Source organism: Dipodomys spectabilis, unplaced genomic scaffold (assembly GCF_019054845.1).
Source record: "Dipodomys spectabilis isolate Male_0828 unplaced genomic scaffold, ASM1905484v1 ptg000108l, whole genome shotgun sequence".
NCBI lineage: Eukaryota > Metazoa > Chordata > Mammalia > Rodentia > Heteromyidae > Dipodomys > Dipodomys spectabilis.
In genome coordinates, this window is record NW_024870785.1 from 5,415,836 (window position 1) to 5,442,625 (window position 26,790).

Sequence of the window (26,790 nt, forward strand, 5' to 3'; positions counted from 1 at the left end):
TTATACCCAAGGTCCCCTAACTCCTGACTAGGTTCTCACCCCAACAATCACAGCTTCTTGGCCAAGGCCAGGCAGGACAGTTCCATCACGGGCTCTTTCCATCCCACCCTGCCCCCTGCACAAGACAGACACTTCCCTTGCCACACAGTCTCCAGAGTCTGAGTGGTTTTTCTCTTTGCCCAAGGCCACATTCAAAGATGAGAAGGTGAAGCTGGTACGGCTGCGGAACCCCTGGGGCCAGGTGGAGTGGAATGGCTCCTGGAGTGATGGGTAGGTGATGGGTTGGGTACTGCACCGTGAGAATGCATGAGGGAGCAAGATCACCCTCACAATCAAAAACCTGTTGAGGATGGGGCACAGTGACAGCGATTGGCTCACAGGCGCACAGCCCTGGGAGTAAAAGTCCCCAGCACTGCAGAAAGACAAACAGAAGGACATGACCTGTGGAGGAGAAGGTGCAGGTGTGGGCAAAGAAAGAGGGGGGGGGCGGGCGGGGGAGGGTGCCTGGGAGCCAGGCATCCAGAAAGGTTTCTGCAGGTCATCTCTAAAAGGATGGATTTCAGAAAGCTTAGATAAGCTCAGGCAGGCACAGAGCCTTAATGACAGGCAATTTCCATTTCTGGTGTCTCTGTGTCTTATCTGTAAAATGGTGACAATATTAACACCTTGAAGGCAATTATGAGGAGTAAATGTGACAATTTTTTTGGAAAGAACTGAGATTGACTGTGATTTTTCTCCCTCTCCTGGTCTCCATACAAAGACACAATTGGCCCCTGGAAGAACTCAACTGCCTATCACTGAAAGCAATAGACCGCCAGGCATGGTGGAACACAGTAGTAATCCCAGTGCACGGAAGGCTCAGGTGGGAGGGTTGCAAGTTTGAGTCCAGCCTAGGCTACATAGTGAGGATCAGTCTCCAGAAAAGGAGTAGGAATTAGACTTGGGGCAACAAAAAGAACAAATGTGAAGAGCTTCTGCAGGCTCTGAACATTGTAATGCTCTACTGCGTTCAACTCACTGGCTGGTTCTTGGTTGCCTTTACTGGAACCTTCCAGGTGGCAGCTGCCAGAGTTCCTCCTTTATTCATTCCCGGGAGGGGACAGACAGCAGGACTTGGTAGTGAGAGTAAAAGGCAAGATCTGCATTTTTTTTGGGGGGGGGGGGGAGGGGAGGTTCCAGTCTTGGGGCCTGAACTCTGGGCCTGGGCGCTGTCCCTCAGCTCTTCAGCTCAAGGCTAGCACTCTACCACTTGAGCCTCAGCCCCACTTCTGGCTTTCTCTGCTTATGTGGTGCTGAGGAATCGAACCCAGGGCCTCATGCTTGCAAGGCAAGCGCTCTACTACTGAGCCACCTTCCCAGCCCCAAGATCTGCATTTTGATGGCTCACTCTGGCTGCAGTTTTTCTCAGATGTTTTCTGTCGCAACTCACATTAGGCTTGCCTTTCTTCCTCCTTCTGTAATCTCTGTGTTTTCCCACCAGCTGGAAAGACTGGAGCTTTGTGGACAAAGAAGAGAAGGCCCGTCTACAGCACCAGGTCACTGAGGACGGAGAGTTCTGGTGAGTCCTGGACCCCAGGAAGTATCCAAGAGGAAGGGATGAAGCAGAGAGTTTGACCCCAGTCCCTGGGCAGACACTGTCAGGTTCCTGCTCTGGGAGATCCGGGCCTTGCTTTCTCCTTCAGCCAGAAGCCCAGCAGGGACTGCCAGTCATAGGAATGACCGGAGCTCAGACCCAGGCGCTGGTAATGTGGCTCCTGTTCTAGCCACGTTTGCTCCCTGGTACGAGCCTGGCTTTCTTGTGAGCCTAGGGAGCTCTGCTCACCTGATCACTCTCATCGCTTCATCTGTGCTCAGTCTTCAAAGGAAACTTCCCCAGAACTCCTTTGGGTCTCCCAGGAGCCAGACTCATTTTCTTGTGATGTTCATCACCTTTCAAGTTGCTTGCTTCATTTTCCTCTCCCAAATGGTATCTTCTTCTGCTGAACCTACCACTGTGCCTACTGCACAGTTATATCTAGCTCTCTGCTCAGAGACACCTGAGCTTCACTCCTGGAAGACCTGACTGGTAGTTTGGAGATGATACATCAGAACTGACAGTGTTGTCTCTAAAAAGAAAAGCCAGCATTCTCTGGAACCTTAGTCAAGTTCCTGGGAACTAATGTATTATGCTGCATTAGTCCCAGAACCATCCCTTCCCTGGCCTCTGCCACAGGCTCCCATTTGGGCTTTTCTTGTCTTTCAACCTCTCAGGATGTCCTATGATGACTTCATCTACCATTTCACAAAGCTGGAGATCTGCAACCTCACAGCTGATGCCCTGGAGTCTGATAAGCTTCAGACCTGGACGGTGTCCGTGAACGAGGGCCGCTGGGTGAGGGGCTGCTCTGCTGGAGGCTGCCGCAACTTCCCAGGTGGGAGCGCCCATGATGGGGGAGGGGTCTGAGCAGAACAAATTCCAGAGCAGCATTAACCACACGCCCAGCCTTCACTAAGCTCCAGTCATCTGCTATCTTATTAAATCCTTCCCATTCCACGGAGGTTTTGAGAGTTGGTAGCACTGTTGAAGCAGGAAGTTATAGAGTAATATTGTGTCAGTCCATTTGAGGGTAGTTCTGGAGGACTGCAGGATTTCACATCAGGGATCTGGAGACTGCAAGTCCACAGGCCTCAGAACCTGGGAAGCTGATGATATAATTTTCAGTCCAAGGCCAAAACCTGAGAACTTGTCTACTGGTGTAAATCCTGGAGATAAAGACCAGAAAGCCAGCTGGGCGCTGGTGGCTCACGCCTGTAATCCTAGCTACTCAGGAGGCTGAGATCTGAGGATCACGGTTCAAAGCCAGCCCAGTCAGGAAAGAGTGTGAGACTCCTATCTTCAATAAACCACCAGAAAACTGGAAGTGGCGCTGTGGCTCAAGTGGTAGAGCGCTCGCCTTGAGCTGAAGAGCTGAGGGACAGCGCCCAGGCCCAGAGTTCAGGCCCCATGACCAACAAAAAAAAAAAAAAAAGAAAAGACCAGAAAGCCTGATGTTGTAATGTCTGAGGGCAGAGAAAGGCAATTCTCTTTCCAGGAGAGAAAGCGAATCCTTCTCTGGCCTTTTTGGTCTATCCGGGAGCCCCCAGTGGACTAGATGGTACTTGTTGACATCAAAGGTGCATCTTTCCCACTCAGTCCTCAGACTCACAGGTCAATCTCCTTTGGAAACAGCCCCACAAGATACACTAGAAATAATGGCTTACCAGCTCCCTGTCCAGTCGACACTTAAATGAACCACTTACCTAAGGGATAGAGAACAAGTTCCCTCTGTCTCATTTTCCTTCCTGCCCTTTATCTGTGCAGCGGATCTGAATGTGCATTTCCTTTCTGGGGGAAACAGATACTTTCTGGACCAACCCACAGTACCGTCTAAAGCTCCTGGAGGAAGATGATGACCCCGATGACTCTGAGGTGATCTGCAGCTTCCTGGTGGCCCTGATGCAGAAGAACCGTCGCAAGGACCGGAAGCTGGGGGCCAACCTCTTCACCATTGGCTTTGCCATCTACGAGGTACGCAGCGCCCAGAGACACACACCTTCCCAGCAAGGAGAATTCCCAGAGCTCCTGCTGTCTGGCTGGCAGTGTTTGTAATGAGCAGAGGATAGTGGAAGGGGCAGTGGAGTGGGGTTGGGGGCAGGCAGGGTGGTACATGGCTTGTCAGAGTGCGCAGCTTTTGGCAGCCTTGTCCGCCAGCTTTACACCTTCACATCCTCAGATCTGAGGCGATTTTTTTTTTTCCCCATCTGTTTCTTCCCAGGTTCCCAAAGAGGTACAGCAGTGGCCAGCAGCACTTCCTGGGGGTCTGAGTCCATCTGTGGCTCACCAAGAAGCTGGCTGGTGGGGTCTGAGGGCGAGGCTGTGGTAGGAGAGGATCCTGCCCACGTGATTGCAACTGCAGAACAGGGGGTCAGGGTGCTACACGCTCGGGATGGACACTCTCCCTCTTCTACCAGACACTGCTCACACCTCCATACACACGCATTTTTGCACGTGCAGGCAGTTGTACGCTCTCTCTCTCTCTCTCTCTCTCTCTCTCTCTCTCACACACACACACACACACACACACACACACACGTTTTGAGAGTGACTGTGCTCCGGGATGGAGGAAACAGCTCTTCTCAGAATCCAGCCAAGGCCCCTCTGCTCCTTTGGGGTCCTTCCCAGGGTTCGGAGCAGGTGAGCACCAGTCCTGGTGAGTGGCTTTGTGTGGCAGAATGAGAGACTTCGCCTTACTTCTGAATCACAGCAAAAAAAAAAAAAAAAAAAAAAGTAAGATGATATAAGGTGGGGAGCCACAGTGATGTTGAGCTTATTTGAGGGTCAGGATGTGAAGGCGGGGACCAGGGACTTGGGAATAAACTCCTAGAAGGGACTGGACAGGAGAGGGCACCCTCCCCCGGGACTCAGGTCCCACGGGCTGCTCTGTGTCCTAGATGCACGGGAACAAGCAGCACTTGCAGAAGGACTTCTTCCTGTACAACGCCTCCAAGGCCAGGAGCAAAACCTACATCAACATGCGGGAGGTGTCCCAGCGCTTCCGCCTGCCTCCCAGCGAGTACGTCATCGTGCCCTCCACCTATGAGCCCCACCAGGAGGGGGAGTTCATCCTCCGCGTCTTCTCAGAGAAGAGAAACCTCTCCGAGTGAGTACCAGCCTGGCTCTAGCCACCCATCCCTAAAAACCCCGGGGGCCCTTTCCAGAGATCAGAGACAGGACTAGACGGCCGGGCCAGTCTTCTTCAGAGCTCCCGGGGTGTGCCGACCAGCTTCTGCCTCTTCCCCACTCCTGAGCCATGGCCGGAGCTCCCTAATCCACTCATTCATTCTTGCACATACTTACTGAACACCTATTATATCCCAGGTGTTCTAGGTAACAATAGATAGAAGAAGCATCTCTGCTGGGTTTTGAGATGATGATATACTCATAGAAGAGGGAGGAGGTGTAAGAAGCATGGTGGGTGTTGAAGTGTCAGGATAGGGTGGCAAGACAGACAGCAAAGCCATATCCTGTCCTTGGCCCTCACGGATATGTTCATAGGCTCTGCCACCCTGATCTCTGTCCCCTGAAGAAATGTGAGGCCTGAAGATGGGTAGCTGGGTCGTAGCTTTGGGGACCTGGGCGGGGGGGGACACCAGTCAGAACCTGTGTGGTAGGCCTTGGCTGCTGGCAATGATGCCTACCTGTGGCTGGCTCCTGGGTGGATGTTTAATCCCAAGGGATCTCTAATCAGTCCCAGTTTGTCCACCCAAGCAGCCATGTGGCCTGATCCTTCATGCTGTTCCTAGTGACACCGAGACACCCGCATGTTTGTGTTTTTCACAGGGAAGTTGAAAATACAATCTCTGTGGATCGGCCAGTGGTGAGTGGTTGATTGACAGGAGGAGGTGCAGAGGGCTGCTTTTCCTGGGCCAGGCAGGGTAACTGGGAGAGTGAGGACTAGCAGAGGGCCGTGGAGGGCCGTGTGCAGTGACCACACCATGTCACTGCAGCTTCTGCTGGGCATGGACGGAAGACATGGGTCTCAGGGGTTTGGCTGGGAAGAATGGGGGACGAATGAGTAGAGGAAGGGAGCAAGGCCAGGGGAAGGGCTGCCGGGAAGACAGCTAACATGGATGCGGTTGGACAAGGGGAATTCCCAGGTAGCGAAAAGGAAGTATACCTGCTCTGAACCCGCCGTCAAAACCAGAGCTTCACTCACCACCCAAGTGGCCTGGACAAGTCATATAGCCCCTCTGACTTGGTTTCTCCATCTGCAAAGTGGGAGGGATAATAAGATGGCTGGCGATGCTTTTGTGGGTTTATTTAACTCAGAGGTAAGTGTGGCACATCCGCCCCAGCACGGGCAGAGGTTGTAATCCACAGGTTTTACACACTTCAAGGTATTTTTCACATGTGTTATCTCATTTGATGCTTGCAAGTCTTCTGAGAGGTAGATGGCATTATCAGCCCTACCTTTCAAGCAAGACAGCCGGGCTCCGTGGGGCTACCTGACTTCCTTGCATTCATGGAGCTGGTAAGTGGCAGGCAGGACTGGAACTCAAGATTCAGATTCTGACTCAACATAGGTTTCCGACCACCTCGTCCAGGCCAGCCCCCAGAGCCGAGAACCCCTACATGAGAAACAGTCAGTGTATGCTTCAGATTGAGGAGTCTTAGGGCTGTGAGCACTGGTTAGTAAACAGTCTCGTGCTCAGTGGGTGTAACCTGAAGCAGCAGGATGAGTGCTCCACTGAATATCTTCCTGGTAGTGTCAGCACAGTTACAACCGCCCTCATCCTGTGCCAGTGCCAGATCTCCAAGGGCTCCGAGCTGCTGCAGACGTTTGCTGTCAGCGCTCCGTGCATTTGGTTCTGGATTCTGGCAATCACCGTACAGTATCACCAGGGGCTGCGCACTCACACACTGCAACCACACAGAAAGAGCAGCAGGTGTAGGGCCTTGGGCGTCCCTATACGGGTTCTCAAATGACACTTGGCTTCAGTATTGGTGGGTGCAGAGGGCAGCTGCCCAGCAGAGCGCTGCGGCCCAGGATGCTGCCAGCCTATCCGCCAAACCTCATAGTACAAAAGGAGTCCCAAGCCTGGATCCCCACGCTAAATCTCCTGACGTGAAATGTTTGCTCAAAAAAATTGTTTTTAACTATTCCTTAAGTCATATTCATTTTCAGGATAGTTTGAATGAGCCGTATGTTCAATGTTTTAGCAAACAATTACATTAAAAAACGAAAAAAACAGCCAGAAGGTCTGTTTCCTCACGTATTTTGTTACAGTGAGTTATTAAAACAAAGCCACAGCCAGGCACTGGTGGCTCACACCTGTCATCCTAGCTACTCAGAAGGCCCGAGGCTCACGGTTCAAAGTCAATCCGGGCAGGAAAGTTCGTGAGACTCCTATCTCCAATAAACCACCAGAAAACAGGAAGTGGCGCTGTAGCTCAAGTGGTAGAGCGCTCGCCTTGAGCTGAAGAGCTGAGGGACAGCGCCCAGGCCCAGAGTTCAAGCCCCGCAACCAACAACGAAAAACAACAACAACAAAAGCTACAGCAGCTACCAGTCTCTGATAGGAACGGGGGAGGAATTCTCTTTTTTCACCCTCCACACTCCTTGCTGGAGCCAGTTAACCCAGCTATGTGGACCCAAGACCTATACCCCAAGCTTCAGATCAGTTCTAAACATTTTCACTCATTGTCCATTTACTGTTTCCATTTCTTACACAGAAAAAGAAAAAAACTAAGGTGGGTGTAATGGGTGAGTGAGTAGAGCACGTGCATGTGTGTGCGTGCGTGTGCATGCGTGCATGTATCCAACTTGCCTCTCCCCTGCCTGCCTTCCCTGAGCCCCCGGTGGGCTGAGTGTGACGGCGATGGCTGAGGGAAGGCTGTGTGCAGAGACTCGTCTAGCTGCTTTTCCTAGGAGACGATTCCCATTTTAAGAGGGGAAGAAAAGGTACAAACTAACCTGCTCAAGGCGGTCCCTCTCCAGAGATCTGTGCCCTGAGCCACCGGGGGCCAGCAGACAAGCTTTGCTGCTAATGTTCCTGGTGGTACCTGGAATGCATCACCCAGGTTCTCCAGGTATGGGGCCTAGTGCAGAGCAGGCCCAGCTTTCCCCCCACTTACCACAGTATCTACAAGGGAGGCCCCGTTACTACTCCTGAGGGCACAGATGCAGAGAAGTGACTTGTTCCAGGACACAGCTGCCGAGTGGGACAACTGGACAGGGAAGCCTTACATGTCTACTCCACCTCCAACACCTGTGTTTCTTGGCTACCCTCCCGGTGCCCAGCCTCTTCCACTCCAAAGCCTGGGTGATCCCGACCTGCACTTGGGTCTGCACACACGTGCCTGGCTCCAGGGGTGCTCCACGGCTATGCCGTGCCCATTGGCACACATTCCCCTCACACAGGGTCCTCTGCTTGCTCTGGAATCCCTGTAAGCTTCAGCTGCTTGTGCAAACCCCTCGGGGACCTGCTGGGTTCCAAGGCCGTTTTCTTGTCTGCTTACTCCAGCTACCCCAGACCAGCAGCGTGGGAAGACAGTGGGCCTCCCCAGCCAGGCGGCTTGTTCCGCTTTGACACTCTGCTTACTTACCCCATTCTTCTCTGAGCTGCATCCCCAAGGTCTGCGGCTTCCTCTGGCTTTCCATATGGGGTGCACAGCTCCCACCTCTTTCCATAACCTCTTCACTTGCATGAGCATAGCTTCTGACCGTCTCTTGAAATCTTCCCTGTGCTTTCAGTACAGGTTTGCATCCAGTTTTCTCATCTAATCCCCACAGGGCCAGGGAGGGAAAGGCAGGTTTGGCCATCGCCATTAAGAGCTGAGTAAACTGAGGTCAGGACAAGTATTTGTTATGGGAGGGGTAGGGCTGTCCGTGTTCTGAGCAGGCCAATGACCAGCCTTCTTCCAGTCTGTACTCTGCAGATTCACCCGAGGCTCCTCACTGGCCGCCGTGATTTCGATAATGAGGGTTAGGGGCTCTGCCTGCCTTTTAACCAAAGCACCTCAAGTTGTTTTGAGATGGTCCATGTTGCCTAGGCTGGTCTTGAACTTGTGATTCTGCTGCCTCAGCCTCCCCAGTAGTTCGGATTATAGGCATGTGCCAACCATGCCTGGGGTAGAAGCTGTTTCTATTGGTTTTATTTATATGTGGATTCTGGGGAAATCTAAAGCATTTCTATTGGGGAAAAAAATTCAAAAGTATTTGAAAACCACTGTCCTGGATCATGCTGCTCCTAACACTCAGCCTCTTCACATGCCACACCTCATGGTGCCAGCCCTACTGCGCCCTGAGGGGAGACTGACTGCCGGCACACTCTCAACCTGTAATCCTTGCTTCCTTCCCGCCCTTGTCCACTTCCCTCCTCTCCCCAGCCCATCATCTTCGTTTCAGACCGAGCAAACAGCAACAAGGAGCTGGGTGTGGACCAGGTGTCAGAGGAGGGCAAAGACAAAACAAGCCCTGAGAAGCAAGAGAAATGCCCACAGGTTTCTGTGCATGTGGCATGAACGGGGTGGCTCGTGCACAACAGGGCTTCTCCTGTGCTCCCATGGGGGTGTGTCTTCACCGTCTAGAGCGCATTCCTCCAGGCTCTGGGATGCTGCCCGGCAGATGACTTACAGGAGTGCAATGCGGGCTGGGTCTCCCGACTGGGGCAAACCCCGCGGGCACGCGGACAGAGGGACTGGCAAGGGCCGGAGACCTGCTTGGGAGAAGAACGCCTGTCTTTAGTCTTTGAGCTCTTGACAAAGGAGCCTAAGTACCGAAAGCCGGGGGGGGGGGCTACTGATGGCAATGGGGGTCCTCCAGAGTGGAGGAGAGGTCACGGAAGCTTCGTGGAAGTGGGGCTAAGGGTGAAAAGTTCGGTGCAGGCCTGTGTCCTTTGTTGTGGAGGCCATATGCAGTGGGGTGGAGAACTGAGCCTCAGTGACGGAGGCGGATGGAGGAACTGGAATGGTCGGCCTCCTGATCATTTGGTTGGAACTGTCTGGTTCAGGACCCAGGAGAAGGCTGGGGGCGGAGGGGGGGGGGCAGGCGGGAGCGGTCTGCTTGCTGGCACAGTAAATGTATCTGAGCGGACGAGGTTCAAAGAGCCACTGAGGCCTAGATGGTTCTCACTCCAGCTCGCCAGATTGGAGTAAGAAATCCCCATGCCAGCGCCTGCTGCCACCTGGGCTGTTTGCCTGGAGGAGCTTTCCTCCTGGTCTGTCTGGCCCGATTCCCACAAGTCCCCCATTGTATTTCCACAGCCCCGGCCTGGCAACCCGGACCAGGAGAGCGAGGAGCAGCAGCAGTTCCGCAACATTTTCAAACAGATAGCAGGGGATGTGAGTATCTCCAAGCCAGGGACTGACTGCCCTTGTAGGTCAGCTGCCCGTGACTGGCTGTTTCATTACTGCCCAGAAGAGGGGGTTTGCCCTGTATGTGTGCAACACAGATGCCCACAAGCCCTTGGGTTTTAGACGGACATATTCACTGGCTCAGAGCCCTCTGGTGTGAGCTGCCCACACAATGTGGACAGCTGAGGGTACAGTACTGGGCACTGTCTCCCCCCTAGAGAACCCCCAGCTCCCCATGACATAGCAGCACCAACTGGGACTACACAAATGTGGACAGCTGGGATTGGTTTTGCAAAGCCTCCGCCCCACCAGCGGCGCTACCCTTGAACGACTCCCCTCCCTCCCTCCCTCCCTCCTCAGGACATGGAGATCTGTGCAGACGAGCTCAAGAACGTCCTTAACACAGTTGTGAACAAACGTGAGCAACTGAGAGCAGACGAAGGGGATGGGCAGGGAGTCCAGCTGTCTGAAAGCAGCTCCTCACTCTTCTCCATCCCCCCAGACAAGGACCTGAAGACACAAGGCTTCACGCTGGAGTCCTGCCGCAGCATGATCGCTCTCATGGATGTATCCTTCCACCTGCTGTCACCTGCCCACAGGGGACAGGGGGGGAAAAAAGGAGTGTCCCGTCAGAGGGCCTAAACTATGCCCCCCCAAAAAGACTTGAGACCCTGACTCAGAATATCCTGGTTGCTGTTTGAAAGGGGTGGTAGCTAACCCCACCCTCAGGCCTGAAATCCTGCCCCCATAGAGGATAAAGCTGGGAGGGGGGTGAGTGTGGGTAGTGGGTGAGCAGCCTCCCAGACTCCCCCTCATCAGTCCCTCCCAGTGCGGGGGGATTTCACTGTGAGCCCTTGGCCCTGACCGCCCGCCTTCAGACAGATGGCTCAGGGAGGCTGAACCTGCAGGAGTTCCACCACCTGTGGAAGAAGATCAAGGCCTGGCAGGTGGGAGAGGGAGGTGGCGCTGGGGCGGAGGGGTTGGTTGAGGAGGCGGTACTGGGGCGGAGGGGTTGGTTGAGGAGGCGGTACTGGGGCGGAGGGGTTGGTTGAGGAGGCGGTACTGGGGTGGAGGGGTTGGTTGAGGAGGCGGTACTGGGGTGGAGGGGTTGGTTGAGGGATTCAGTGTGTGACCTTGTCTTCAAATTTGTTTTCAGAAAATCTTCAAAGGCTACGACACAGACCATTCGGGCACCATCAACAGCTACGAGATGCGAAACGCAGTCAACGATGCAGGTGCCGTGGAGGGGTGGCCGGCAAGAGGAAGCTAACCTGAGGGGAGCAGGAATGGAGGGGAAGTGAGGCTGCCAGGACGCTCATCCTCCTTCCTGAGGCCAGCGGGCAAGGGCAGGGAGAGAGCTCAGCTCCTCCGCTACCGTTGCCTCCGCAGGGTTCCACCTCAACAGCCAGCTCTACGATATCATCACCATGCGCTACGCAGACAAACACATGAACATCGACTTTGACAGCTTCATCTGCTGCTTTGTCAGATTGGAGGGCATGTTCAGTAAGTGGGAGTGGGGGGGTACCATTCAACACTCTCGAGCTTTCCCGGCCCCTCCCTCCCCCAATAGGGACAGATAATCCAGTGTCCGGGCTGAACAAAGACCAAGGCCGCTCTTGGTCCAGGAGAGGATGGCAAGGAGAGGGTCTCTAGCCATGTCACCTGCAGATATTTGTGCTGAAGGACAACACGGCACACATTTCCTTCAGGGGACGTGGAAGTCTGTAACCGGCCTGCGCATTCTTTTTTACACAGGAGCTTTTAATGCATTTGACAAGGATGGAGATGGTATCATCAAACTCAATGTTCTCGAGGTAAACAGACCTTGCACATTCTTCCTGCACCATAAAGCCCATGACAGTGCAAGACACAATGTTCCTTACTTCTAGAGAGTGGCGGAGGAGGGATGGGTAGGAAGGGACCATGAAGCAGAGAAACTCAGCAGGGAATGTGGTTCATGGAGATCATGTAATAGCAAAAAGCTCCAGAAAGGCCTCAACCCCTAAAATTACCTGACACTAGAAAACATGTACCTCTTGAGACCACCTTGGGAAAAAGGACATGGCAAACAGGCTCCTCCTTTGAAAATCTTGCTGGTGTCTATTCCCTCCCTCCCTCCCTCCCCCCCCCCCCCCAGCTGTAAGATGCGTAGGGCTGGGCTGCTCTGTCCTTGTCTACGTTCTGATCCTGGGACTTCCTCTTTCAGTGGCTGCAGCTCACCATGTATGCGTAAACCAGGCTGCCCTTGTCCAAGGACATGCAGGATCACTCAGGATTCCACTGTATCCAGTATCGCTAGAGGCAATGGCCTCCAGGTGCTTCCCCGGTCGGTTCTCCTCCACGTCCCTCTATCTTGTCTTGATGCGTAGCCTGACTTTTGGAGCACACCTCTGTCCCTCTGCAAGTGTCTGCCTCTGCTAGGTGCAGTGTGTGCAGAGGTCTGCTGATTCTGAAGCAAACGCTCTCCTGTAGCTTGTAACAGGCTGACTGCAGAGCAGCCGCTAGAAGCCCATCACCTGTATGCTTTCCCACTCATGGGACAATAGCCAAACTTGCACTTGGTTCTGTCTGACTGTTTTAGGATGGGCCTGGCTCTGGGGTAAACAAATCCAGTGGAACAGGGTTGGATACTTTGAGTTGTCTGACTCCTAAGTTTAGCTGCATTCAGAGAGAAGTTGATCTAAATAAAGGCATGTGTACAGCTGGTTCCACTGTGTTTTGTATCCCCACATTTATCAGCCAGAGCAGGACTGAATACCTTCCAGTAATAAACTCACCTGCACAAAGCACCAGGCTGAATTCTACAGCCATGCCCTGAATGTACCTAGAAGCCAAGGCAGGCAGGGCCTGCTTAGTACTTGATGGCAGAAAGCCCTAGTTTCCAAATAGAACACCAGCACACAAAAACCTCAGCCTTGAGCCCCATTTCAGTCACACCTATATTGCTTGACTAGTCACTCAGGTAAGGAAGGGGGAATATATTTAGCTATATCGGGTAAAATAATTGTTGGTGTATAGAACACAAGAAAGTGTAAACTTTTGTGGGTGACTGGAGGGAGGGGAAATGTAGTTTTCTGTTTTTGTTTTTTGCCAGTCTGGGCCTGGGCACTGTCCCCGAGTTTCTTTTGCTCAAGGCTAGCACTCTACTACTTGAGTCACAGCACCATTTCTGGCTTTTTTGAGTAGTTTCTTGCAGATAAGAGTCTCATGGAGTTTTCTGCCCGGGGTTGGCTTTGAACTGTGATCCTCAGATCTCAGCCTCTTGAGAAGCTAGGATTACAGGCATGAGCCACAGGTGCCTGGATCAAAGATAGTTTTTTGAGTTTAGTTCCAGGTACTTGCTCTAAGATACCAGACAAATCCCAAGTGTAGCCGTGTATCCATTTTACCTGGGCTGTAGCTTGTGGCACATCTATTAGCAACACATCTCTAAACATCTTGTGTTTTCTACCACTGTTCTCATGCTTTATGCCAACGTGCAGAAAAAGACGTTTTGACTATGAAGATGCAAACAAGGTAATGAAAGTAAACAGTCAATTAGTAAAAGTACTTTATTCTCCTCTTGTATTTGCTCTATACCTTGCTTTACAAAGTTATGAAGTTCACAGCTTTATACCAAAATGTAAGAAGACTAGGCTTATTTGTTTATAAACATTTTTGCAGTCAGGTGTCATCTGATTTCTTCCTTCAAATCCATACTCAATACTGAAGAAAAAAAATCAGAAACCAAGGGTACTGGAGTAGCTCTAGGGGACAGTATTTCTCCTAATAGGAGAAAGGTCTTCAACAGCCTTTCCTCCTTTGACCCCATTTTGCCTCCAGTTCAGCTGCATTACAACCTTGAATTCAGAGCAAATCTGGGAAACCCTAGTCACCATGCGGCTCAGCAGGGCCACACACTTAGGGCAGTAGGTGAAGTCAGCTCCTGTGTGGGAAGCAGGGGTTTGCTTTAGAGGAGGGTCGCACATCCACTTTCACATGGAACTTGGCGGAGCTCAAAGCACTTCCACACTTGCTCAGTTCTGTCCATCCACCCTTCTCTCAACCCCGTGGTCTTAAATGACTCCGGCTGGGCTGAAACCACCATTTTACCAATGTGGCAAGCATGGTCTTCATAATAATGCTAAGAGCTCTCCTTTAGGTAACAAGAACTAAATTTAAAAGTATGCACTTACAAACTGCAGTATTTGAGCAAACCAGAGTATGTGTGCTATTCAAATTTCACCTCGCAATATACTTCAATCTCCTCTCCACTGGATTCTCTTCCACAAAACACACCACACCATTCATTGCTCTAGCTGCCGCCTACGCCCATGCCCAGCAGCTAGCCACATGCCTAGTCACAAGCTGCCCACTCTACCATCTACCAGGAAAAACGACAAAAGAAAACCGTGGTTAGGCAAACAGTCACTTCAACAGCAAGGGCACTGCCTATAACTCACATGTAGGTCATGAATGAAACACTCACGTGCTCGCTATTCTGGGGGAGAAAAACCTCCCCACAAAAGCCGGAGTGTGGTAGTGAATCACTTCTCAATTCAAGTAACATCAGGTCAAGGTAAGTTGCTATTTTTGTTTGCATTGTTTAGAACCGAGCAGAGGAGCATGCCAAAATATATTCTGAACCTGATTAACAACTTTTACAGAAAACTGAAAGTGACTGATACTTTTATCAGTGTAAACTGATGTATAAAGAATGTATAAATGGTATAAAGAATGAGCATGTGAAAAGATTCTGTGGTTTCCTTGGCTTGGTGTTGTCAAGAATTCTAAAGATGGCTTCCAACTACTGGAAAGTGCCAGTTTCTGTTGGGTTAGTGGACAGTTAGATCCTTTCCTTCGTGAACTACTAAGCTGTACGTAGTCAACACGGACCTGAGCCACCGCCCTGGGAGCACAAGCAGAGGCTGAGATCTGTAATGACACGCCGACAACTGACTTTCCCTCAGCCCAGCTCTGCACAACTTTCAAAACACACAGATCAGGACACAACCAAACAAAAGGAGCCAAGACCCCCCCGGCTCCTTCCTTTCTCAAGAGGGCTGGAATGGGTCATTCTCCATCACTCATTAGCCTGATGCTATAAAGAACACATTACTGCTGCTGCTTCAAAGAAAACTTTTGTGACATGAGAAACAATACAATCCAGGTGCCCACCTGGACTCATGTATGCAAGAAGCACACCCATGCACACACCCAGACAGATGTGCGCCTGTAAATCTACCGAGTTAAGTCCCGAGTGCCTGGCCCTCCACGCCCTGCTGCCCACTGCCCGCTGGAACCGTGTCACCCCTCTCCCTGCTCCACAGGCCCTTGGCCGACAGCACCGGAAGCTTCCTCAGCACCTCACCCTGCCAGCATGCAAACACTGCCTCACTGCGGCCCAGGGAAAAGTGCAAGCTTTGACAGTAAATCCAGATGGAGTTCTGGGAGGCCACTGCTCTGGTCACGGTTCTAGGAATGGGGGATGAGAGGTGGGAAGAGTGGCTTTAATCTCCCACAGAATCAGCATTATTCCACCTGATCCACACGATCTCTTCAACATCCGACAAATCTAAGCCATGTGACTAACGGAAGTTTTCGTACTCGCAAGGGAAGAGAGTGAATGGCTTGTGGGGCTGTCCGCTACCTAGCAGCAGCTCTAGAGTAGCTCGCAATGTTTTCTGGACCAGTAAGAAACACAGGAGCTTTTTCCTAGAGAAAAGAACACGTACTTAAGTCTTCCATTATAAATGCCAAGGGCTCACAGACCCTGCCCCAACCCAAAGCCAGAGGGAGAAGTGCGCACAGCTGCACTCACGCTGCAGGTGAGAAAACCCTGAAGGTGCAGTGCCCGCAGACAGGGTCACACCCTCAGGCCACCTAGCGGCATGGGGCCCCCCCACTCATTTCGCTCTCTCTCAACAATCTTAAGTTTTGGAATCCAGAAACAAGAGCAGAAAGTGACACTTAGTGTACTTTTACTGATCAACAGTCCAGAGAAAAATCCCCAAGTCCCACAATGAAAGTGAGGCTCTGTTGACCTGGGTGTCTGGTTGTCCCAGATTTCCTCAGCCAGCAGGTGGGTGAAGACCAAGCTACTGGCTTCCAAAAGTCTCTAGAAGGCCAGCTTCAGTCGGCGATGCTTTAGTCTTAACTCCCTGACCTGGTGTGCTGTGGGTGGGTGGAAAACGCCCTGTGAGCCCAGAGGACTGACGGCTGCCATTGCTCTAGGCACAGTTAAGGGGCAGGAGAGGTGCAGGGACACAGGGTACGCCTCCAGCCCAAACAGCCGAAGGCACCTGTGGCAAGGAGCTCCCGGGCCTAACAGCAGAACAGAAAAGGAGACATTAGCCTGGCTGCTGCCTCACAGGGGGTGCTCTGTCAGACCTGCACACAAGTTCTCCAGGAAAGGCTCCCACAAGGACTCATCTCAATGGGACTGGTTCCTGAATCCTCAAACTCAAGCTGGTTATCAATAATCTCCCATGTGTCCTGTTGCACTGCAAGCCAGCTCTGTCCATTTACTAAGGAAGTGAGTATCTGAAACACACTACAAATAATGGTTAAGAAAGGTAAGTATACACCCAAGTTTTTACAACTGGGTCCTGAAAATGTAGCATCTGAACAAAGCTGTACTGAAAGCTTGACTATCAAAAGCGGAAAGCATCGTAAGAAACATAAACTAGAAATTGCAAGCTCAAAGCGACAAAAATATGATTAGGGCCAAAGTAGGTAACCAATTAAGATCTGGAGTTTTAATAAACATGGAAAGAATGCTTGTCGCATGAATCACTCTATGTCCCAGAGGAGTATAGGTATCCTTTAAAAAATCTGTTTCAATGTCATTGCACCCTCCTGCACAAACTTGAAATGTGACCTCTGACCTCACAGAGCTGCGCAGGCTTTTGCTAGTTGGTAAGCCTGGCTTTTTCCTTCCCCGCTTCCGGGGGAAGGAGAGGGAGTGGTCTGTGTGAAGAGGCCACAACGAAATAGTTCTACTAGTGACTTCCCAACATGGGAGGCAACAAACTTCATGAATCAATTCTGCTGTCATCGTCAGCATGTCGTTCGATGTGTCCAGCAGCATCCTAAGGAGAAGGGGAGAGGGACCGTAAGACACAAATGGGCTGGAAGACAGGAGCAAGTCAAAGCCGAGGAAAGCCACCCCAGATAATTAATTTATGCACTCAGCTTTAAGTTCTCCTCTTACCAAAGAGCACTGGAATAAATCTGTAGGTTCAATTATTGAGTTTGAGAAACATCTAAAAATAATCTCTAAGCTCTTGATGAAAATCTGCCATGTTCTTCCACCCAAGCCTCAGAATAATAAAGAAGAAATATGCCCAGAATATTCTTACGACAGCCAAAACCCTCTGCCCGCCCCTGCGAAAGCGGGGTCCACGGGCGCACCTGCTTGGATCCTTTCCGAGCAGTGAAAAATGCGTCACAATTCTTCCAGCGGCATTTCAGAGTCTGGAAGTTCGGATTCGTGTGGTCAGTCAGCAGGTGTTGTTTTAAGTGATCTACGACCCCAAATATCAGAGAGCAGCCATGCCACTGCAAGACAGACAGCAAGGGGCCAGGTGAAGAGGAAAGTGGAAGAGAACTACAGCACACTGCAGAGTCAACTGCAAAGTATCCTCCCTTGCTTTTGTCCCCTTGGAAGCGAAAAGCCTGTCACACTTCAACTTATTCTTAGCTACAAAGTATAGCAATACTAGAGGCTATCATATTCATTACCAGTATAATAAGGAACCATGAAAAAAAAGACCAGAAAGTCTTTTGGCTCTTTGGCATTCTGAAAAGGCACTTTACTAAGGTAGACATTATATTGTTTTTTTAGACAAGGTCATGTTATGTGGCTCAGTAAGGCTGACCTCACGTTGGTGATCTTCCTGCCTCACCTTCCAAGTTCTGGAATTTAGGTATGCGCTACCATGCCCACCTAACAATTACATCTTGTTAGATAAATATGGAAAAGTTTAGCAAATGTTTAAAGATGAAAGCAGAAATTTAGTTTAAACCACATTGTTGTTCATCTTGCCATCACAAAACTAAATTTTAGTCCCATTTATTTCAAAAGGCAAAAAAATTTCCTACAATATAGTAAAGAATATATTTAACCATTCTAAGAACTTCTGACTTATAGACTTGGAAATAAAAATGTCTGAAAGAGAAACGCATCTGTGGAAATACACTAAGATGACTGTGCCTGCTAAAGAACCTGCCCTTTAAAATTCACTGCTGCTACCATTCCAATCACAATCTTTTGTTTCCTTAAAAAAAATCCTGACTTTACTTATAAATGTGGTTGGATTTCATGTATTAGTCAGAAAGCACAAAGGCTTTGTTTTAGCTCTTTCCAACACTTGTTTATGGTAAACCTTGAGACTATAATACTAAACATATTTATTCTAAAACCTAATACAAGTCTGAGGCTTTTCTCTGTCAAAGTATTCCATACCTGTACCTTTAAAAACACAAAATATGCCAGGTGACAATGGCTCACGCTAGCTAGTCAGGAGGGTGAGATCTGCAGATTGCAGTCTGAAGCCAAACCTGCCAGGAAGGTCTGTCAGACCCTTACCTTCAACTAACCACCCAAAAGCCAGAAGTGGTAGAGCTCTAACCTTGAACAAAAAAACTCAAGGACAGTACCCAGGCCCTGATTTCAAGCCCCAGGACTGGCACCAAAGGAAAAAAAAAAGGAAAGAAGAATAGAAAATATGTTCCCTATTTCCCTAGATACATTTTCTATTTGTATATCCTGGCTTTTGTGCTAGATTTTGCTTGCCTTTACTCAGAGGACTAAAAAAGCAAAGACAGTAATATAAACAAACTGGAAACAATTAGGTTTTGGATAAGCTTAAAATCCAGTTTAAAAATAAAGAGTGATAAATTTATTCCATGAGTAATGAGGAGATTAGGGTTTGGGGAAAAAGAAATTCAGTACCAAAAACTTCTCTTTGGTCATGAACAATATAAGAATGGATTTTAAAGAAGACTTACAAGAAGTGGTATTGAAATTTTTAATTTTTGTTTTGTCAGTCATGGGGCTTGAACTCTGGGCCTGGGTGCTTGCTATCCCTGAGCTCTTCAGCTCAATGTGAGTGCTCTACCACTTGAGCCACAGTGCCACTTCTGGTTTTCTGGTGGTGAATTAGAGATAAGTGTCCCACGGCCAGGTACCGGTGGCTCACGCCTGTAATCCTAGCTACTCAGGTGGCTGAGATCTGAGGATCACAGTTCAAAGCCAGCTCAGGCAGGAAAGTCTGTGAGACTCAAAGTGGTAGAGTGCTAACCTTGAGCAAAAAAGCTGCTCAGGGACAGCGCCCAGGCCCTGCGTTCAGGCCCTATGACCAAAAAAAAAAAAAAAAAGTATAGCTTGGTATGGTGACATATTCCAATAATCTAAACATTTGTGAGGTTGAAGTAGAACAATGGTGAATTTGAAGCCAATCTACAATACATAATGAGGCTGTCTCAAAAAGATGTAAAACAAAAATCACAAAAATATTTTATTTGTGATTCTAAGCTTCCTTGTCCTACAGCTTAAATACATACACTCAAAGTCATACAGCTTAAATACATACACTCAAATACAAAACACTAAGCCAATAATGACAAAGAGCTATAAACTAGTCTAAAGCTGAGTGTCTCTCCCCTTGGTGACAAGAACAGTGTCATTGCTTACCCAACAGCGGTAATTCTGCATCAGATTTAGCCTCACAGCCTGAATACTACCATCATAACAGCCCGTATAAATCTGGAGAAAGAAGTTAACAGGATTAGGCTAACATAGACACAGCCACAAAACACCCTCAAAATAAAAGAAACATGAGCCTAAAGCAAAACCACCACCCAAGTACTAGAATGGGACTGTAACTTCTAGATCTACTGGTCAGAACACTTTGACCATGTGTTCTTTAGAGAGCTGATGAAGAGCTCTTAGGGCATGTGACTCCAAATGCAACCGGCAGGACTTGGAGACAGTCATTTATTCTTTAACTGGGGTAGCTTTGGCTTCTAACTGGTGTTGTCTATCAAGAATCTGAATTTCAAGCCGGGTGCCGGTGGCTCACGCCTGTGATCCTAGCTACTCAGGAGGCTGAGATCTGAGGATTTCAGTTCAAAGCCAGCCCGGGCAGGAAACTCTTATCTCCAATAAATCATCAGAAAACCAGAAGTGGCACTGTAGCTCAAGTGGTAGAGCACTACCCTTGAGCTGAAAAGCTGAGGGACAGTGCTCAGGCCCAGAGTTCAAGCCTCACGACCGACCAAAAAAAAAAAAAAAAGAATCTGAATTTCATTCTAAGAAAGGGTTCTACTACTAAAAGCTTGAGAGGATCCATTCTGACTCAACGACCTAATTTTAAAGTAAATCGAGGCTCAGCAGAGAAGTGAGTTAGCTTCTACTTTTAGGCCTGTTCTAACTGTGCCACAGTGGCCAAGTCTCCTGACTCTAATTCTATCCTTCTCTTTGGATCATGACTCTAGAAAAAGTACCACTGTATTTTTTTTAAGCATCTTAAATATATCTTCTAACTAACGATGGCACTACGTTTTTATGGAACTTATATTAGTTATGAGTAGAAATGGCATATTCAACTTATGCTGCTAGGTTGCTCTGTGAGGACAAGGCACAAAGGCAGTTGGCAATGAGCACACTGGGAAGAGGCGGGCAGTAGCGTCATCTGTGGGCAGAATTGTAGGCAAACACGTTTAGAAGCTCACGTCTCACATGCGATCATGACTCACCATGCTCTTATGGATGGTCATACACATAATCATGTCTTTGTGTCCTCCATAGACTTGCAGCCGATCATGGGACTGCAGAAGGAAGAAAAGAAAAAAGAATTAAGCGGTTTATTTCCTTTGTGTTTTGTTTTTGAACTCTGAGCCTGGGCACTGTCTCTGAGCTCTTCAGCTCAAGGTGAGCGCTCTACCACTTCCCCAGCACCACATCCGGTTTTCTGGTGGTTATTTGGAGATAAGAATCTCATGGACTTTCCTGCCCAGGCTGGCTTTGAACCATGATCCTCAGATCTCAGCCTCCTTAGTAGCTCAAATTACAGGCAGGCATGAGCCTCCTGTGCCCAGCCCCTTGTGTTTATTAACTCTAGTACTTCAGGGACTTGGTGGTTTAAATTATTCCTGTGGCATTACACTGAACCACCAGTTTTGCATTAATAGAGACAGAGGAATGGAGTCTTCATAGTAAATCCCTTGCAAGGTGAGGAGTTGGGAACTAGGAATATTACAACCAAAATTGCACAGAGGGAGAAGTGGTCAAGTGAAGTCCCTGAGGGTTCTCTCTAGAAACTTAAGCTTAGAAATTCAGGTTTTGGCTCACAGGAGCCAGCTGCTTCATCATTATCCAGTATATTTGTGAACACAGACCACTTGGGCTCCACCCCAGCCTTGCTGTATCAGAAATCCACACCAGCCAGGCGCCAGTGGCTCATGCCTGTAATCCTAGCTACTCAGGAGGCTGAGATCTGAGGATCACGGTTCAAAGCCAGCCCGGGCAGGAAAGTACGAGACTCTTATCTCCAATTAACCACTCAGAAAACCGGAAATGGCACTGTGGCTCAAGTGGGAGAGGGTTAGCCTTGAGCTGAAGAGCGCAGGGACAGCGCCCAGGCCCAGAGTTCAAGCCCCACAACTGACCAAAAAGAAAAAAAAAAGAAAACAAAAGAGAAATCCACATCAAACCCAGGCAGGCTCTCTTTCCCCACAGCGAAATGCTGGGTGCAAATTCTACCTGAAGTTCATAGACTCGAACAAACTTGTCCAGGCAGGCTGTCACCATCACCTTCCCCAGGATGTTGACCACGGTGACGGCATGGTTGTGGCCTTTATAGATGCGTACGAGCTCCCCGGTCTGCACAGAGAGGAACAGTCACTAGGTGAACGGAAAGTCACCTTTACCATTCATTAATTCTAAGAAGCCACATGCAAACATATGTAGCTGTTCTAACAGCTGAAGAACTCCCACTGCATTTGCTACCTACAGGAAATTTGTGAAGTGTGACTCTATTATAGAATATTTTGCACCGCTGGAAGCACAGTGTGAGCATTCCTAATCTAAAAACCTGAAGCCCCAAATACTCCAAAATCAAAAATTTCTTGAGCACAAATACAGATGTCACAAATGGCAAAAAAAAAAAAAAAACAACAACCCACAACTCACCTCGCGTGATAGATTGGCCAAAGTATAGGAACAGTAAAAATTCTAAAATTACTGTAGGCTATATGTCTGGTGAGATGTGAATAAGTGTGCTTAGACTTGGGTCTCCTCCCGAATACAACTCATTGTGTCTATGTAAATATCGTAAAGTATCAAACGTTGGGTAATGGCTGCTGGGCCTACCCTCCCGGCCAGCACTGCTCTCACAAAGACAGGCTGTCGTGGGGCTGCATGTGTATGGGGCTCAGGAACTCAGCCTCAGCAAGTGTGTCCTCAGTCCAGCCTCGCAGCTGTTTTTATTGTTCTACTTTAATCTACAAATCATAGACACTTGCTGAGTCTCAGCTGCTTGACTTAAAAGTCAAAAAGAGGCACTCAAGTAAGACCTTCGGTAAACTTTGAATCTGACCTGGATTAAAAATTTTGAAAAGGACAGAATTTCTAAAGGGCTCACTATATTTATCCAAGAGCATGTGCTTAGCAATTATTATTCTTCAACAGATGAAGCCTGACTTAAGAGTAGTCTAAGGAAACCTTCAACTTTAATAGGCCTTTTTTCCCTGTGTGAATATGCCTGTCCTGGGGCTTGGAGCCAGGTTCTGGAGTTATCCCTGAGTTTTTCTGCTCTACCACTTGAGCCACAACTCCACTTATGGCTTTTTTCGTGCTTAACTGGAGATGACAAGTCTCATGGGCTTACTGTCCAGGCTGGCTATCCAGCTATATACTTGGAAATCAGAATCCCGAGTAGCTAGTGAGCCACTAGCACAGGCTTGAATGGGCCTCTTTCGACAGATTTTCTACATCCCACCAACATGGCTTACGTGGATGTTGTGAGCATGGACTGACTGGTCACTAGAGCCGCTGAACACAAGGTCATTCACCACCTGCAAGAGAATGACTCAATGAGTTAGGTTCTGTGCCAGCATCTCAGTTTCCTCTAACATGTAACACACACTGGGCAAATTGTAACTACCATCTGATTTTCAGAGGAACACAAGGGTATGAAATAACGTATTTAGCAAACCAATTACCCCAACTGAATCTTTAGACCCTGGCACTAGGCACGTGATGAAGTGACCATGCACTGGTAGGTTTGTTAACTCTCTAGAAAGAGCAAACATAGCCAAGAAGGGCATCAGATCGTACCCTTGCCCCACACAACAACACACTTCACTGTTTCTCAGTGAGTAGATTAAAAAGTACTTTATCACTCGGTGAACTAGGCATAAATAAAAGCTCGGCAAGCTCCTAGCTCTTCTCCAGTCCTAAATAAGGTGCATGCCACATGCCACTGAAAGCGCTTGTGCTTGCGCTATCAGGGTACTCGCCTTCATGCAGAGAATGGTTTTGCTGTGGCCCTCCAGAGTTCGGAGGAGCAACCCGTTGCGTGCGTCGCGTACGCTGATGGTGCAGTCGTAAGAGCCCACAACCAGCAGCTTCCGGGCCCCTTCCTGAGCTGTGGCTAGGCAGCTGACCGCCCGAGGGCCGTGGCACTCAAAGATCTCCAGTCGCTTGTTGTTCTGCAAAAGCAACCACCACATAGAAAATCAAAGGAACTCACGCTGGACCACTTCAAAATCAACCCCAAACGCTACCAACCCTCAAGTCTGCGACTGGTGCTCAAATTCTCAGAGCCACTTGGAATCCTGGCCTCCCCAGCCTGCCACACCCCTCCCAGGACCTCCTTCAGACCCCATCTAGTAGGCACAAACTCTTACACGATCAATGACTTTAACTTCAACCCACACCATTCTGATCCTAAAAAAGAAATGGATTCTTCCTTATGTTCTTTTCACTTTCCTGAAATTAATGTAAATACAGGATCAACCTTTCTTCATATTCTAGTACCTTCTTCCAGGCAACAGACCCAGGAACTCTTCCTTTTTTGGTACCATCCAAAATATATGCCGTCCTGTCATGCTGTCTCCAAAAAATCTCTATGAAAAACTACTTTATTAAACTATTTTTGTCAGTCATGAGGCTTGAACTCAGGGCCTAGGTGCTGTCCCTACACTCCTTTACACAAGGCTAGTGCCCTACCACTTCGAGCCACAGCTCCACTTCCAGTTTTCTGGTGATTAATTGGAGATAAGAGTCTCACGGACTTTCCTGCTTGGGCTGGCTTTCAACTGTGATCCTCAGATCTCAGCCTCCTGAGTAGCTAGAGTTACAGCAGCACCTGGCTCTAAACAATTTTATTACATCTCAAACTCTGCACACTCTTGTTACTCTGATGCTCTTGTTCTGTGTTATCTCTTATAACAACATTACAGAGACTTTATAATAGCTTCACTAATTACCCTTCTGTGATGTATTCATATTCTCAAGTAACTTTGGCATCTGTTTAGAGTATGTCAGAGTATTCAAATCTGCTCTTATGTTTTTTTTTTTTGTCGGTCATGGGGCTTGAACTCTGGGCCTGGGCGCTGTCCCTCAGCTCTTCAGCTCAAGGCGAGCGCTCTACCACTTGAGCTACAGCGCCACTTCCGGTTTTCTGGTGGTTTATTGGAGATAGGAGTCTCACGGTCTTTCCTGCCCGGGCTGGCTTTGAACCGCGATCCTCAGATCTCAGCCTCCTGAGTAGCTAGGATTACAGGCGTGAGCCACCAGCGCCCGGCTTGCTCTTATGTTTTTAACAAGCAGAAACCACAATGCACTTCAGAGCGTCCCTTATATAAGTTCCAGCTGGCATGTAAAATAGGGAAGACACTCAACATATGCTAGAAAATGACCAGGGGATATGGTGCTGCTAATCAGTAATAAAAACCATCAATTCCACCTTACATCTTCCACCCGTTTCCACTTCTTCATCCTTCCACTTCTGTGGCAAAGCCTCATAAATGATCTTCCTGCCTCTACAGATACCAACCTTTCCCAGGCTCTTCAGTCCCAAGTGACTTTCTAGAACAATAAAGCGAATCCCAGCTTGTACTGTAAAGCCCACAGTAATTTCAATTACCCGAACAAAACACAGTAAGACCCTCAAAGACTTCCTAATCTAACCCTGGGGCAGAGCATAGATGTCAATTTATTTATCAATAAAGAAATTTACCTTTGCCTTAGTAAAGAATAAAGCCACGTGAGTGTTAACGAAAACCTCTACAAAACAGGCCATCCTCAGGATATACAAATGACACTGCTATACACCATGGAATTCAGAATCATTTCTCATAGTGTCATGCTTAATATGAAACAGACTGGTCTAACCTATGACTCATTACTTGGCCCCAAATCTTCAGGCTTGCTTCCACTAGTATATTAGTTCCACTGTGGTCCTGGCACACATGAGTCTGAGCAGACAGAATGGAAAGTTTGCTTCAGTTACATCAGAAGAGAAGAGGTTGTGAGTAGCAGCTAGTTGTGTTATCTCCTCATACAACACAACAGCAATGCAAGTTGGATACCTCTCTCCCCCCTCCCCACCCCATGCTCATTCTTTCAAATCAAGGGAATTCAGCCTTCTCTCCCCCGGACACTAACCTTTATGTTGAAGGTCACCACCGTGCCATTTGCAAGGCCTGCGTAGAGGACTCGCCACCTACTATGAAGGCAGAGAACTCGGTCTTCCAGCTGTAAGTGTTCCATGCACTCTCGGGTCTGGAAAGAAAAAAAAAAAAAGCACATCTAAGAAGCAGAGGGCAGCAGCAAATGGGGTGTGAAAATAACTTCTGCACCAAGAAGGAAGAAAACATGGCAGCTATTCTGCATCTTTTTCCTCTTTGAACTATGAGGCCAAAGACCACCCCTCCCACCCAAGGCCCTAGGTAATCATGAAAAAAATCCCACAAATTTTAATAATGATACATTTGTTTCTAAGAATGTAAAAATTCTTCAGAGGGACGTACAGTTGAATCTTAGTCCTATAGTTAAATGAACAAAAAATAAAGCTGAGGCTGTATTTGGTATTTAAAGGGGGGAATGGTGATTATAGTTGTATGTATTTTTTCCCCTTGTGCTATGTCCACTTCCAGTTTTTTGCTGATTAGAGGTAAGCATCTCATGGATTTTTCTGCCCAGGCTGGCTTTGAACCTCAATCCTCAGATCTCAAGCTCCAGAGTAGTTAGGCCAGTCTCCAGCCTGCAGCTCCACTATGGATAGTGAGAAATGGGAGTAAATACAGAAAATGTACTTTATGTCTAAGTCTCATAGCACACAGCTATCGGTGTGTTAACCTAGGTTCAGAAACAGAAAGATCAAAGTGAAATGGGTAGAGTGAAGCAGCTAGGCGCTGCACGCTCCTCACAGTAAGTAGCCAGGGTTCAGTGTTGTGACTTCATTTCTCGGGGCACACCCACCTTAGCATTATAGCAGCGAATGGTGTGGTCACTGGAACCGGTGTAAAGGGCTGCGTTCTTCCCAGAGGTCTGGGTGACCAGCAGGCAGTTCACTTTGGAAGTATGGCCCTCAAAGACACCAGTACATTTCCGACTCTAAAAGCCAAGCACAAGGCAGACCGTTACCGTGGGATACAGGCTGTTCTCAGTGAAAAGATGCTAAAGCTTTCAGGCTGTGGCTGCCTTTTCTCGGTGCCTACAATAGGCCACACATACAACATGGGCTAACAAATCTTTATTCGTCCAAAGTTTAGGAAAACAGTCATCTGCAGCTGTCATTAAAAATAAAGACGAAGTGGCGCTGTGGCTCAAGTAGTAGAGTGCTAGCTAGCCTTGAGTTGAAGAGCTGAGGGACAGCGTCCAGACCCAGAGTTCAGGCCCCATGACTGATCAAAAAAAAAAA

At 48.8% G+C, this 26,790-nt stretch overlaps 2 protein-coding genes across 3 annotated transcripts in view; one reads left to right on the top strand and one right to left on the bottom strand.

The window, feature by feature from the left end:
• The window catches only part of Capn3 (calpain 3), a 32,527-nt gene extending 19,945 nt beyond the window's left edge, over nucleotides 1–12,582 (top strand). Inside the window, exons 9-25 of the mRNA XM_042687902.1 lie at nucleotides 185–270; nucleotides 1,481–1,558; nucleotides 2,251–2,411; nucleotides 3,378–3,547; nucleotides 3,795–3,806; nucleotides 4,471–4,679; nucleotides 5,360–5,396; nucleotides 7,253–7,270; nucleotides 8,909–9,022; nucleotides 9,785–9,862; nucleotides 10,235–10,292; nucleotides 10,377–10,441; nucleotides 10,753–10,821; nucleotides 11,031–11,109; nucleotides 11,264–11,380; nucleotides 11,633–11,691; nucleotides 12,084–12,582. Coding sequence (XP_042543836.1) covers nucleotides 185–270; nucleotides 1,481–1,558; nucleotides 2,251–2,411; nucleotides 3,378–3,547; nucleotides 3,795–3,806; nucleotides 4,471–4,679; nucleotides 5,360–5,396; nucleotides 7,253–7,270; nucleotides 8,909–9,022; nucleotides 9,785–9,862; nucleotides 10,235–10,292; nucleotides 10,377–10,441; nucleotides 10,753–10,821; nucleotides 11,031–11,109; nucleotides 11,264–11,380; nucleotides 11,633–11,691; nucleotides 12,084–12,110 — 1,437 coding nt within the window. The 3' untranslated portion in view covers nucleotides 12,111–12,582. The remainder of the gene's footprint in view (nucleotides 1–184; nucleotides 271–1,480; nucleotides 1,559–2,250; nucleotides 2,412–3,377; nucleotides 3,548–3,794; nucleotides 3,807–4,470; nucleotides 4,680–5,359; nucleotides 5,397–7,252; nucleotides 7,271–8,908; nucleotides 9,023–9,784; nucleotides 9,863–10,234; nucleotides 10,293–10,376; nucleotides 10,442–10,752; nucleotides 10,822–11,030; nucleotides 11,110–11,263; nucleotides 11,381–11,632; nucleotides 11,692–12,083) is intronic.
• Nucleotides 12,583–13,405: 823 nt separating this feature from the next.
• Nucleotides 13,406–26,790, bottom strand: part of Znf106 (zinc finger protein 106) — a 52,407-nt gene continuing 39,022 nt past the window's right edge. For both annotated transcript variants that reach the window (XM_042687879.1, XM_042687880.1), the window contains 9 exons: nucleotides 26,349–26,483; nucleotides 25,533–25,649; nucleotides 23,381–23,572; nucleotides 22,874–22,936; nucleotides 21,624–21,743; nucleotides 20,618–20,689; nucleotides 19,554–19,625; nucleotides 17,270–17,416; nucleotides 13,406–16,947 (listed from right to left, as the gene is read on the bottom strand). In XM_042687879.1, the coding sequence (XP_042543813.1) occupies nucleotides 16,891–16,947; nucleotides 17,270–17,416; nucleotides 19,554–19,625; nucleotides 20,618–20,689; nucleotides 21,624–21,743; nucleotides 22,874–22,936; nucleotides 23,381–23,572; nucleotides 25,533–25,649; nucleotides 26,349–26,483 (975 nt within the window). In that variant the 3' untranslated portion in view covers nucleotides 13,406–16,890. The remainder of the gene's footprint in view (nucleotides 16,948–17,269; nucleotides 17,417–19,553; nucleotides 19,626–20,617; nucleotides 20,690–21,623; nucleotides 21,744–22,873; nucleotides 22,937–23,380; nucleotides 23,573–25,532; nucleotides 25,650–26,348; nucleotides 26,484–26,790) is intronic.